This window comes from Nesoenas mayeri, assembly GCF_963082525.1.
Source record: "Nesoenas mayeri genome assembly, chromosome: 3".
NCBI classification, from domain to species: Eukaryota; Metazoa; Chordata; class Aves; order Columbiformes; family Columbidae; genus Nesoenas; species Nesoenas mayeri.
In genome coordinates this window covers 57,333,428-57,346,581 of record NC_137544.1, presented here as the reverse complement: position 1 = coordinate 57,346,581, position 13,154 = coordinate 57,333,428, and the positions used below count along the sequence as shown (strand labels likewise).

General features: G+C 34.8%; 1 protein-coding gene across 1 annotated transcript; it reads left to right on the top strand.

Annotated features, from left to right (window-relative positions):
- Positions 1–2,336: 2,336 nt before the first annotated feature.
- TMEM244 (transmembrane protein 244) lies at positions 2,337–12,655 on the top strand (the record flags this gene model as incomplete). The annotated part of the gene is made up of 6 exons (XM_080341674.1): positions 2,337–2,369; positions 5,668–5,753; positions 6,320–6,393; positions 9,182–9,307; positions 11,062–11,106; positions 11,983–12,655. The coding sequence occupies 6 exons, from the start codon at positions 2,337–2,339 to the stop codon at positions 12,075–12,077; spliced, it is 459 nt and encodes a 152-aa protein (XP_080197800.1). The 3' UTR covers positions 12,078–12,655.
- Positions 12,656–13,154: the final 499 nt, after the last annotated feature.

Here is a 13,154-nt window from a genome sequence, read left to right as displayed (position 1 = left end):
GCGGAAAGCTTTTATAAAAATTTTCTCAAGGTTCATTATTAAAAATTGACTTTTTGTTTTGGCCTAGGCAGCAGATAGGAACCAGGTATTACCTCGGTAGTATGAAGTGCAGTTATCAGTTTCTTAAAAGAGATACAGCCATGTAAAAGTATTCTTAATTTCATTTTCAAAAGGTGTCTTTAATTACCCTCCATTCTTCAATTGTCTGCACTTATGCTTTCGTCAATGTCTCTTATATCTTGTCTATTACTTATCACAACGAAGTGCATGGGTACAGCCAAATACCAAATAACAGTATTTATTAATTATTCTCAAACACGTGAGGGTAAAGTATCAGTGTCCCACTGAAGTAACTGTTTCCTGGGTGTTTCAGTAAGGCAAGCAAGCACAAACTACAGGTGTTCAAAAGTAATGGAGTACTATTTTTCCTCATAGTCTTAATAAAAACCTGTAAAATAATGCTTAAAAAAATAACCTGTATTTAAAAGTAGGGCTTGTAGAAACCAAAATAGAACATCTGCTTTAACCTCTATTAAAACTTGTCTTCTGTCTCCCTCTGCTGAATAGTTGCCATATTTCCTATAGCTGATCCAGTGGAGAAGAATTTGAAGAAATCATTTAGAAAAACTGATTATTTCATTATCTCAGCATTTTGCTAACAGCAACACAACATCTCTTCCTTTAATATTCACTATTGAGTGATTTAGTCAGTATTTTGGGTCACACACAGTTTCTGTCATACCCAATTTTGATTTGCTCCTGTTACTGGATTACCACAATTTTGGTGCTTCCAACCCTGAAGCAAGAATGCAACAGAAATATTATCCTTTCTCTTAGACAATTCAAAGTTTTCAACTGTGCAATAGGAACTGGAGGAGTCTCTTAGTCTTCCCAACAAATCTGTGCCTACAGTTTCCCTTACATTTCATTCAATTCAAAGATAGGACTTTGGTCCTATCTTCAGTCTTTGGTTAAATCGACTCCTTGTGGAGAAGTAAGTCAGTGAATGTAAACTCTTATTATGTTTAATAATGATCTTAGATTAATGCCATCCATTACTCTTTCAATTATCTTGCTACTTTGACTTACTGCAAAAGTTTATGCAAATTAATGTTAGGTCACGGCTGGTTTCTGCTGATACTTTGAGATAGATAGAATGCTCTTTGAATGAAACCTTTTGTCTCTTTTCAAATATTTTTTAATTACTACAGCCAGTGTTTCCTCATTAATTTGCTACTTGTGACCATTGCAACTGTTTAAGCAAATTAATTTAGGGGATTTTTTTAATATTGTTTCAGCCTACTTATTTGACATCACTTCAGTCCTCAAAATATGACATAAATGATGTACAGACTATTGTGCTAGCATTTTGCACAGGAAGGAATTTCATATAATACTACCAGTAATTTCCCTGAAAGTGTTCACAACCCAGAGCTATCAAATCCATGAGCAGAAGCTCTTGTTTGCTGAGTACAGACTATATTTTAAAGCAGATAACATTTATTTTGTATGATTAAAAAGACATTAAAAACCTAATGAAACTTGCACATATTATGTTAAGTGATAGCAAAAAAGAAAAAAAGTTCATCTTCATTCAATTTCAGGAGTACTCTCTTGTATGATCTCCTTTTCCCAAATAACACAGCATACTGAATCATGATGTGTCTGTAAAAAGTCAAATCTGATTCCATTAAGGAGCTGCTCAGTAGAAGTTGGATCTGCACTAGAGCACAGTAAATTTCATTCTGCCAAAGGAACAAAATATGGTTCAGGAAAAGGAGACTAGTCATAACACAAGTCTGGCATTTCTTAACCTAATTATACCTAATTTAAGGTGAATTATACTTAGTGTAATAAAGTGATAGTCAAAAGAAAAATGTTAGCAGAGAGCTTTGTGAAGAACGTACTACTCCACATCTATAGTCAATAGAATTAATCTTAGAAATGTTAAAACTAATTAAAAGTAGGAAGGTATAATAAACCCTAGGAACTGCGATCAAATGAAAGCTGAAAAAAAGCAAATAGAAGGTAGAAAGTATTATTAATAATGTTGTCCCTAAATATCCAAGTTATAGTATAGATATGCTTTGGCTGATTGCAGCTACGAAAGTAGGAACATTAAACGAGCTGGTAGGATTTCTCTCTGCTCTTCAGCGGCTTACAGTTCGCTCACAGATGGCTTCTGTCTCAATTCAGTTTAATCCAATCAACTTGCCTGACTCTGTCTTATACTTACCTATAGGAATTATTTTTTGGGTGAAAAACAGCTGCTTCTTCCTGCTGATGTTGGCGTCCGGAATATAGCAACAGCATTTCCTTTCACTCATCATGTGTCCATGGCTCTCAAGGTCAAAACTGCTGAAACCAAGGTAAAGGGAATTGAGTTTGTTTAGTGTTGTATGTCAGTGGATAGTATTTAGAGAATTAGCTACTGTGGGGCTTGAAGGAGCTGTTTCTTTCATTCTTACAGAATGTTCTTCAATGTTCTCTTCCTAAAAATAAAATTTAAAGAACACTTTATACTATAGTGCTGGTAGTAAGTACTGCAAAGTACATATTATAAAAATAATTTCAAAATATAACATGTAGTTCCATTTATAATTCTTGAAAGTGTCTAATAAAATCCTATATTTGATGACACCAGTGATTTTGTAAGATTGTTTAAGCTGTTTTGACATATAATAAATGACCCTGGAGTTTTTAACTTGTGGGGGTTTTTGGTTTTGAAATACCTCAGGATTTAGAAAGGAAAAAAAATAGTTTGAAAATAAAAAGTATTGTGAAATTTTAAAAAATACATTCAGATTTCAGTGGAAAGGTCAAATAAAAAGAATGAAGTAGAATGTGATACAACTGGACATTTTTCAAAGGGTTTTCATTTCCATGTTACATGCATTTCTTCACTGAACAAAACATGCTACACCTAATACATCACTACATCCCTAAGACAGGGACTAAGAATATTCTGGGTACAATGAGAAAAATCCTGGGCCTTTGACACCAATAGGAAGTTTGTCACTCCAAGAGAGACTAGGAATTCACCCAATTAGAGGGCAAGAGGTCATCGGCTCACAGCCATCCTCCAGCTCTGTGATTTTGACTTCAGTCCTGTCTCATCACTTTTATTACAGTACAAAACTATATCTAGAGTAGATAAAGCATCAAGGAGGCCATTGATAGAGGAGGGGCAGCAGATAAAGGAGAATTACAGAAAATACGCATCTGCTCAGAGCAACAGGATGAAAATTATTCCCATCAAATATGTGCCGAAGATTAAAATTCCAATGCTTAGATGTACTTTGAGGGGTGTAGGAGGCAGCATGGCTGCCAGACTTGCACATGACATTGTAGTCAATTAACATTACAGTGACTGTGGCGTACACCATGGAAAAGAAGGGATCAAATGTGTTATTTGTCCCATTTTCATTTAGAATAAGACTAAAAAGAATGGAAATGGGAAAGCTCTATTTAGCTCTCAGACCAAACTGGCTGAAGAGAGATTAGTTGTTCTCAGTATTAGCTTGGCTTTGTTTTGATGCAGGGAAAGAAGAAAAGCGTAAGACTGTCTTGGACATATACTTATTGACAAATATCAGTTTGCACAGGCATGATGGGTTTTTCTCCTATTGCATTCAAAAGTAAAGCTCCTTGATTTCTTTCCTTGTGGGAGATAGATGCACTATTCAATATTTAGCACTTTACAATACCTAGCGATGTAAAAATTAGTAGTTTGCTAAATTCACAGTATCCACACTTGTGTCCATGTTGGATGGTTCCATAAATATATTACTTAGCACACAAGCATTCAAAGAACTAAGGCTAGGAGTGAACACTAGAGATGTTTGAGTTAAGCTTTCTCGAGAGAGGCATCTGGTTTTGCTTTGAAGGATCTGTTATTTCCAAAGGCAGCTTGTTCCATTGGTTAATTGCCTTTACAGTTAAAAATGTCCTTCATGCATCTTTCAAATTTGTCTAGCTGTAACTTGCAGCTGTTTATTTCTTTTGGCTTTTCTGATAGATTAAAGAGCCCTTAAGTACCTGGTATTTTCTGCCTGTGAAGGTACTTATCCATCATAATCAAATCAGCCCTCAGAGCTAAACAGATTGACCTCTTGAGAGCTGTAGTTCTAATGAAAAAAAAAAAAAAAAAAAAAGAAAAGAAAAGAAAAGAAACCAAACCACCAAATATTTCTAGCCATCATTTCCCTTTTGTGGCTCTTCTTTGCACCTTCTCAATTTCTTAGCTTGCTTTAAAAATTGCTGGTGCCGAATTGGACGCCACTGTGTCTTCCCAGGGCTATGTTCAGAGGTAACATTTCTTCTTTATTTCTATTCATATTCTCCAGCCTTAAAACCCAAAGCCTTAAGGGCTTGTTTTATGTCACGACATTGCAAGAGAAGCTCATAAAAATGAGCTAGTATGACCTAATGCTCATCTACAGCCCTTCTCAGAGTCACTGCCTCCTTGAATAAGGGCTCCTTCTCCTATAGAAAAGAAAAACTGATTTTACTGACCACCCTACCAATTTTAGTAACCATCTTCAGTTTTGTGTTCTTAAGCAAGCACACAATTTTGCCAAAGAAACTTGCTCAAGTTTGATGCACAGACATGTCTAGTTCTGATGTCTCACATTTCCCTTTAAAAAAATAAAAGCCCAAATAAACATCTAGAATGTCATTATATCACCACAGAAAAACAGAAGTTAAAGTGCTCTGCATTAGCAAGACTTTTATTATTACCAAAACATACTAACCTTCAAAACATAGTTTTATGTTATATCTGTATATCTGTATCCTATGGTCTGCATAATTCAGGAAGCCAACTGAGAAGATCAGAGATGTGTGATCAGAGATACATTCACTTGAAAGGATTTCAAGGTATTTTGTGAACTTTATTAGAGGAAAGCTATCAGGTTTTTCTCAGGCTACACTGCTTCTGAAACTTCAGTTTAGAAATGAAGACAATATCAACTATACCAAGGTATATTAGAAAACATATATTCTTTGTATAATTCTGTATATAGCATTTCTCTTTTCTTAAAGACACAGTATTCAATCATAAGATAGTGGTTGATTTATGAAACTCATATCTTTAGGCGTATTTTTTCATCTTGGAGTTGGAATTTATTGCATTTTGAAAAATATTTAACAGATATCCCTCATTACTCATTGAGGTTGTCTACACCCTTACCTTTGGAAATAAGCACTAGGGTGACATTTTCTGGAGGCTCAGAAATTTAACAGTTACTGCTTTACAATTTTCTACATTTTATTTGTGTAGAGTTTCAACATACAAGGATGGCATTTCTTTTAAGTTAAAAACTAGGCTAAAACTACATCAAAAACTAGTTGAGCATCTGGATGATCTTAAACTCTCAAGGTCTCCTGTGTAATAACTGTCAAGAAATGTGCTTCCCATTCTCTATACACTTAAATTAAATAAATATACAATAATATATGATAAAAACAAAGAACAAAGGGCTGAAATGTACCGAAAAGTCTTTAACAACTTCTGTGTAATTGGTAACAGCAAAAATTCTGTCTACATATTTAGTTTTCTTTTTTTTTTTTTTTTCCCCCCCCACATCTGGAATTATTTTCTAACAATCATGTACCTACCTAATGTAAACATGACATTAGGCTTTACTGTCTTTTTTCATTTTGCAGGTTGTTCTGGTGAACCTGTTGATATGCATGGTAGTTTTCTACACTGTCTACTATGTGGTCCTATCTGTGTGCTTTGCAGTATTCAAGTAAGATTCCCCTGTCTTTAGTCTAATATGATGGCATACTACAACTGGATACAATGAGTAGAGCTATGACCCTGTAGCAGAGGCACCCACACTGGAGGCATCCAGTCCCAGTTATCCTGTGAACACATTTTTCAAATTCAGTTGAATTGTTGTTGTAACTTAACCTTCGTTCAAGTGCACAAATTGGCAAATGGAGACTCAAAACTAGATAAAATGTTGGTTCTAATCTATTTTCTTGCACTTGCACCATGTAAATAAATGAATGTAAGAGCAAAAATGACATTAAAAAAGGAAAAGAAAGATTTTATAGTTGATAAAAAAGACACATTATATTCTCCTAGGAAGCTGATTAGCATTTATTGTGCTAGATATGTCTTAAATGAAAGTGGAGATCATGGACAATGTGTGCAAGGGCAAGACCACAACATGTAATGGAATGTAGAGAGCTTATAAAAGCCCAGAATTTTCCATATGAAATTGTATTTAATAGCACTAGTAATGTGTCATACAATCACTAAATCTTTATCAAAAAGCTCTGGTTACATTTATTCTTTCTGTTTCCACAGGATTAAAATGTTGGATGGTTTGGCACCTTTTGATTTTAAGACAAATCCCTCATGGATTAACCCATATTATTTGGGTAACTGAAGTTTGTTTCTCTCTCTTTTTCCAGCTAAGAAAATAGATTGTATCTGGATGTACACTTATCTTCCTTGTGGACAGTATTTTAAAGCTGTTTTAGTAATACTAATAATATCTATATTTTAACTACACTGCATTTAAATGCTTATTCATCTTTCCTTGACTTCTCATTTTTGTATTGCTACTTATCATGCAAGTGATTGTTAGGTTTTTCCTTGAGTTGTTCTTCAGATCTTGTACTCTCTGAAGAAAACATGCTGCTTTACCAGGATGCTTAATTTTCATTGCAGAACAATTCTCTATTATGTGTACAGCTCCTGCACAAAATTGTTATATTTAATTTTCATACTGCAGTAAATTTCTTATGAATCGTTTGATCCAGATCTGAATAATAGGTCACATTCAACTAATGGAAATTTTGCTTCGGCAATGCAGAGAATACAGTGGGCATTAAAATGTCAATTTTTTATTGTAGCTCAATCCCTAAACATATCTTTATATATCCTAATACAAGTTTCTGCATTTTTGTCTGAAGCTCTCAAAATATATTCTTTTTTTGTAAACTGTCTTTCCCAAAAAATTACATGCATACATGAAATTTTACCAGATTTGTAATCTATTTTACAAAGGCAAACCACATCGTCTGTCAGTAAAGTAAGTAAAGCTCAAAAGTAAGTCAGTTAGTTCATCAGGCTAAAAGGAGTAATAAAAATGCATGGATTTTTGTACAGTGTCAAATACTTATTTCATATTTAAAAAGAACATTTCAGTTGTAGCAGTGGAAAATTAAATCCTATTCCATTCGAATTACTTTTCAGAGCCCTAATGTAATTACTGTATCTCAATATGATTTTTTAAAAAAATTTTATCAGCTAGTTTGATGCAGCATGTTTATATGCCAATGATGATAGCAACTATGTCAAGCAACTGGTGAGTATTCTACCCTCCTTTCTGTCCACTTGATGAAATAAAGTGGAATAGCAAAATGTAACAGAATCTGTTTAAAGTCTATGGGCACAGAGGAAAAACAAAAGTCTCTGAATTATGTTGCCAATGAGAATTAGTTTACTCAAGAGTGTCACTCATGCCTGTTAAAAACAGAACTATGTCTTTAAAAGATAATGTCAAAATAAAAATGGAAATCAGCTCAGAACTGAAATATCATTACTGGCCCCATTTTGTAAAAAAGTTTACAGGGCAACAGTCTACACTAAGAGTACTTTAGAAACTATAAAACGATTGGCATAATTTAGAGGGATACCATGAAATATGATCTGTAAACTTTTTTACAAACAGGGCCAGTAATGATACTTCAGTTCTGAGTTGATAGGGATATCATAATGAAATATAATAGACTATAAATACTAAAATGTATTGTCAAACACTAATTTCCTTGGAAGTGTTATTTTCCGCTTTCCTAACTACACATGATTTTCCACTTATTTTTTCTTAGTTTTTACATTTTTTTAACTGCTGGGTGAAAGATCCATAATACAGTTGGAAATAATTTACCCTATAAAGAAAAAAATAAAATTGAAAGGCCCAAAATGATTCCAAATGTATAAATTAAAAACAGTGAAAAAATAGCAATGGTCTCTACTGTCAGGTACAGTACTTTCAGGTATTATGTTACTGCAGCCATAAAAAAATAAGTAATTGCATCAAAAATGTGACTTTTATATGCCCATGCACTTAAAAAGAAAAGCAAGGTGCATTTAGATGGAAAATCATATGACTTAAAAATACACAATTATGACCTTTTGAATGGGAATTCAGGAATACAGCTGGAAGAGATGTTGTGCCTTCTTCATTCAACCCCCCGGCTAGTGCAAGCAGACACATGGTCTAAAGTCAAACTTTGCCCTAAAACTCATTATTTTTGATCCTGTTACCCATAATAGCAAGTAAGCAAGCTGACAGCTTAGCACCACTCCATTGCTGTGTTGAAGAATACATCACTGAGAGGAGGAATTTTCTTGATCAGATGACTTCAATAGTCTCTTTTGGCAGCAAAACTTAGTTATTATCACTTCACTGGTAATCCCCATTCATGGTTTAACACAAGACAGCGCTATTATAGCTGCCAAATGTCAGGCACGGTGAGCGCATGGTGGCTGTGCCAGCCTTGTATCAGCACAGAAAAAAGCCCAGCTCTTGGTCTCACCTATCCCGAGACTCATACAGATGGGTGGCCTCTGCTCACCTTGTGAGTTCTCTGCTCTATCTCCCCTTGCATCTCTTGTCTCCAAATTCTTCTGATATACATACGTATTTATGTTCTGGTATATATTATCTATACATATTTGATGCAATGAAGCCAATGTGGAGAAAGCTATGAAGTTTCTTACCAAACATAACCCCTTAACCACATAATTCTGTTTTGGATGAGAAAACTATGATCTTTGTCAGTATTAGCCAAATCTATTTGGAGCTGTATGCAAAGAGTATGGATGGTCCCTAAATAAAATTTCCATGCCATTTCTCCTCTAGGCTGTATAAACTGGTCACTGTCCTGTCACTGGTCATAATCTTATTAATCTTCTTGTTTTTACATAAGATATATAGCATTTTAAGTCTATAGGGAAATCAAGATACAGCCCATACAGATATCAAGGGGAAAAATTAGAAATAACCTTTCTAATGAAAACATTCATGTGCTATTTGATCTTGTAAAAAAAATTGTGTAACTATCTCAGACAATTTAACTTCCTATTGCTATTATTTTGAATATGAGAAAAATCCTTTTGAAACTGTGTTTGGTGTAAATATCCTATTTTCATTTACAGTTCTTGTGATATCATTGGAAATAACTTTCTTCATTTGTGGTCTGCTCTTTGCCCTGGTTGTGGAAGAATGGGTTTGGGATTACGCTGTAACAGTTACTATTGTTCATATCATCATAACTTCAGTCGGTAAGTAGGTTTACTGCTAAATATATGCATAGTATCACAAACTGAAGGACCAATCAAATATGATTCCTCTACTGTATTACTGGACTTAACAATTTTCCTTAAAGCTAAATATATTTCTCTCTATTTGACTCATGCATGTATTTAAATCCCGCCATTTAAAATTCAGTTCTGGTTTTGTTGCAGAATACTAAAATACAGTTTTCTTATAAAAATTTGAGAGCTTTAGTTCATATTCTAACAGTTCATGTCAAACAGATACAGCCTAGATACAATTTCAGCATCTGGGAGATGTGTTTTTCTCTAAACCCAGAAAATTAATAGTTGTCCATGTCCTGACACTTTAAGATCTACTCATTAACATTTCAGCTCTAGTTCAGAGTAAAACTGAGGCTTGCTTCAGCAAAGCAAATTCAAAGTCTTTAAGTTAGATCTATTGAACTAAATGTTATTGAGGAAAATGAAGAATTTTACCATTGAAGCATCCTTTGTTTCCTGAAACTCTTTCCCTCAAAGGAAAGAAAAGAACAGGCTATTGTAAATGAGACCCATCATCACTTTTTGCCAATCTCTGGTAACCTGCTCCCTCTTCTCACACTATTTAGCAGAATGCTGCTATGGCTGATTAGAAAATATATCCTAATCACATCCTTGCCACAGCCCATTTGGGAATTGTTGTCTCTTTTAATAATGAGCTTAGTATTTTTATTCTATAATTTAGAAATAGGAAAAAATATCACTGACAAATTAGAACCCCTTCCCTAGTACGTAACAATTAATTTTCCATTTTCCAATGCTTTGTCCATTTGTCTTTTAGCACTTACACAGATGGGCATTCCCCAGTTCCCATGACAAGTTAAGACAGAGACCAAGAGAGGCTTCATCTTAAAAAAATTAAGCATAATTTCTCAACTACTTAATTCAATTTCCTGGAATTTAAACTACTGTTATTCCTTATGAGTAACATTTGTATTTAAATCAGGGAATTTATAAAAATTGCAACAAAAACTGCTTTGTATGTAGTTTACACAGGATGGGACCTTCTATCATTGTATTAGATGATGCATTTTGATGTTCAAACAACCCTGGATTTGATATTGTTTCATTCAGATGGTCAACCAAAGCTCTGCTGGCTGCCAGCATATGTAGTGTGCCTCCAAGCTCACTTCACTACCTCTACAGCCCTGTCAGCTTTTTTTTTGGAGGGGCAACATTCGGTCATCTAATGTCCCTGCAGTTGATCACGCAGTAGGGATGTGGGTCAGCTTGCTCTATCCAAGGGCACGTGCCTGACACGGGAGAGAAGATGCTGTGCGACAGCGCTAACCTGCAGTGTGCAGACCCAGCCCCTCATGCGCTGCATCACCTGTTACACTGAAAACACCAGGCAGCTTAATTTATTTGGATGGCAGCAATATGTAAGCAGCCTACCAGGGGATCTGTGTCTCTGTTCTGCTAAGCTGTGGACAGGTAAGTAATAAAAAAGGCATTTCTTCCGCAGAGACTCTAAGAGCTCCGTTTAGTACACACTTACTAGCTTTAAGACTTGGCTTCCAGTGGGATTGCTCACCAGGCTAAGCTTCATGGTACAGCCAAGTATCTGAATGACCAGGACCTGAACATGCATTTGCAATGTCAAGAAACTATATAATTTATGAAACATAACTAAGCAGACCTTTGATAACATAATGTAATGTTGGCAAGTCCCCCTCCTTATTGTTTAAAAATTTACTTTTATCTTTTTCTTCTCCTTGCAGTTATGTCTGAATTCCCCCTGATGTTACACTGGTGGCTGGCATTAGGTATAATTGCATTTTTTAATGTTTAAAATGTTATACTTTGCATAGACAATTAGTATTTACAGTATGAATTGTTTCTTTTAAATGTCTGTCTACTCACAAATTTGAGGACTGACAACAATTAAAGAAGAAATATATGTTTTCATTTGTACTTTTAATGACACAGACAAGTAACACTGGGCTAACACTTGCCTTGCCTTAAAAAAAAAATCTTCTATTTTAAGACTAGAATGTATTCAGCTTATGCTAATCTTGCTAACAAACAGCAGACACACTCATGTTCTTGAAATAAATCATGATTAAATCCTGACTAATCAAACTATCTCAATTCAGTTATCAAAAAGAGAGTTGTCCAAACTAGTCTTTCTTGGTACCCTTTAAAGTCAATGAAAGGAAACAGGCACCTTCAGAGACAATTTTTATAAACACTGTGCATAGGTACTTATGATAGATGAGATAAATCCCAGTCATCACATTTCCTTAGAGTGAATGGCAAACATAAATTTCTGAATGTTTAATTTTCTGTGAAATTAAAAGCAAAGCTTTGTACTAAAATATATTATCTTGAAAAACAGTTAGGGGAAAAGGACTGATTTCTGTTCTTCCTTTTTATATGATGGATAACAAGGATCGACAGCTGCAGTAAATTCCTAAATGATGGGGACAGGCAAATAAATTCCCTGTCCTGCCACTGGTTTTGCATCAGCAGCTGCTGGGTTTGATGTCTTTGTATGTGGTTAAAGCCTTGGGCAAAATCTTTAAATAGACAGGCCATTTTAAAAAAATTGAAGATAAAAATAATGTCAGTTTAAAGTTTTATCATAACATTTGTATTCCACTATAAAAAGTAATGTAAAACAGTCATATATTTTCTTTCAGGATCTGGAGTAATTTCAATGATTTGTGGAGGACAGATTTTGGCATACTGCTTGTTCAAAGACAACTTCATTTATCCCATTCTAGACGATTTTTGAAAAGCTGCATTAGAACTTGCCTTTGTATTCACATAAATTATATGGTTACATTAACAACATAATTAAAATGAAGTTAGCAACTGTCTAATTGTAAGTCTAATATTTAGCTAACCACACCTCTTGTATCCTACATTTGTTTGCAAGTGTCAATGTCATGACTTTCAGCTGTGGTATGTAATCACTTTTGGCTTTTGTATGTACATTTTCCATTAAGCAAATAACTAGATAAACTGTCTCTTTTAAAAAAAAAAACAAATAAACCATAAGGAGAGTAAGAACAATGATGCAAGACTTTTGCAAAATCCTACAAGGAAAAAACAGATTTGAATTTAGTGTTTTCAGGGTGCTTGTTATCTATTGTATTTTAAGAAATGCTGACTAGTTTAGGCTGGAGTCTGATCTTCCACAAGCTCTGAAAAAAAAAGTCACCCTATCTGGTACAGATCACTGTAGTTTTAACACAGTCTTTACTGGCAAACCCAGGCAAAGAAGAACCCCTCAACAGCCCATAGCTTTTAATCTTCAAGCTCTCACCTAGAAGCTGACCAAGACAACAGCAGGCAGACTTACAGTCCCCAATGTTTGGTTGACCCTTTTGCTTCCAGGGATGCTACAGACAAATGCTTTCTACAATAGCCTCAGGCTATTCTGTCATTTTCTAATGATCCATTCGTGGCCACGCTGCACTGGAACAAGGAAAGGCAAATGCTACCGAAAGCCACATTTTACTTATCGCTTTCTCTCTCCCCGAGCTGCATGTGGCCAATGCCAAAGTGTGAGTCTGTGGGCAGCGGTAATGAAAAAACAACAGACAAACCACAGTAGCAGCTTCAAGTAACTCTTTATCTCTCTAACGGTAATGAAATTGTAACAGGAAAATTGCTGGAAGGCAACTTTATCTTAAATACAATACCAGTGATTGGATTTTAACTGCAGTTTGCTCAGAAGAGCAAGACTGGATTGTTGTTTGGACAGGAGTGCTAAATGTTGCATTTGCCTTAATCTTACTCAACAGATAATGCCTCTGAAGAATCTGTCCCATTCATCTAATCAAACACCTCAAAATTTATTGCAAGT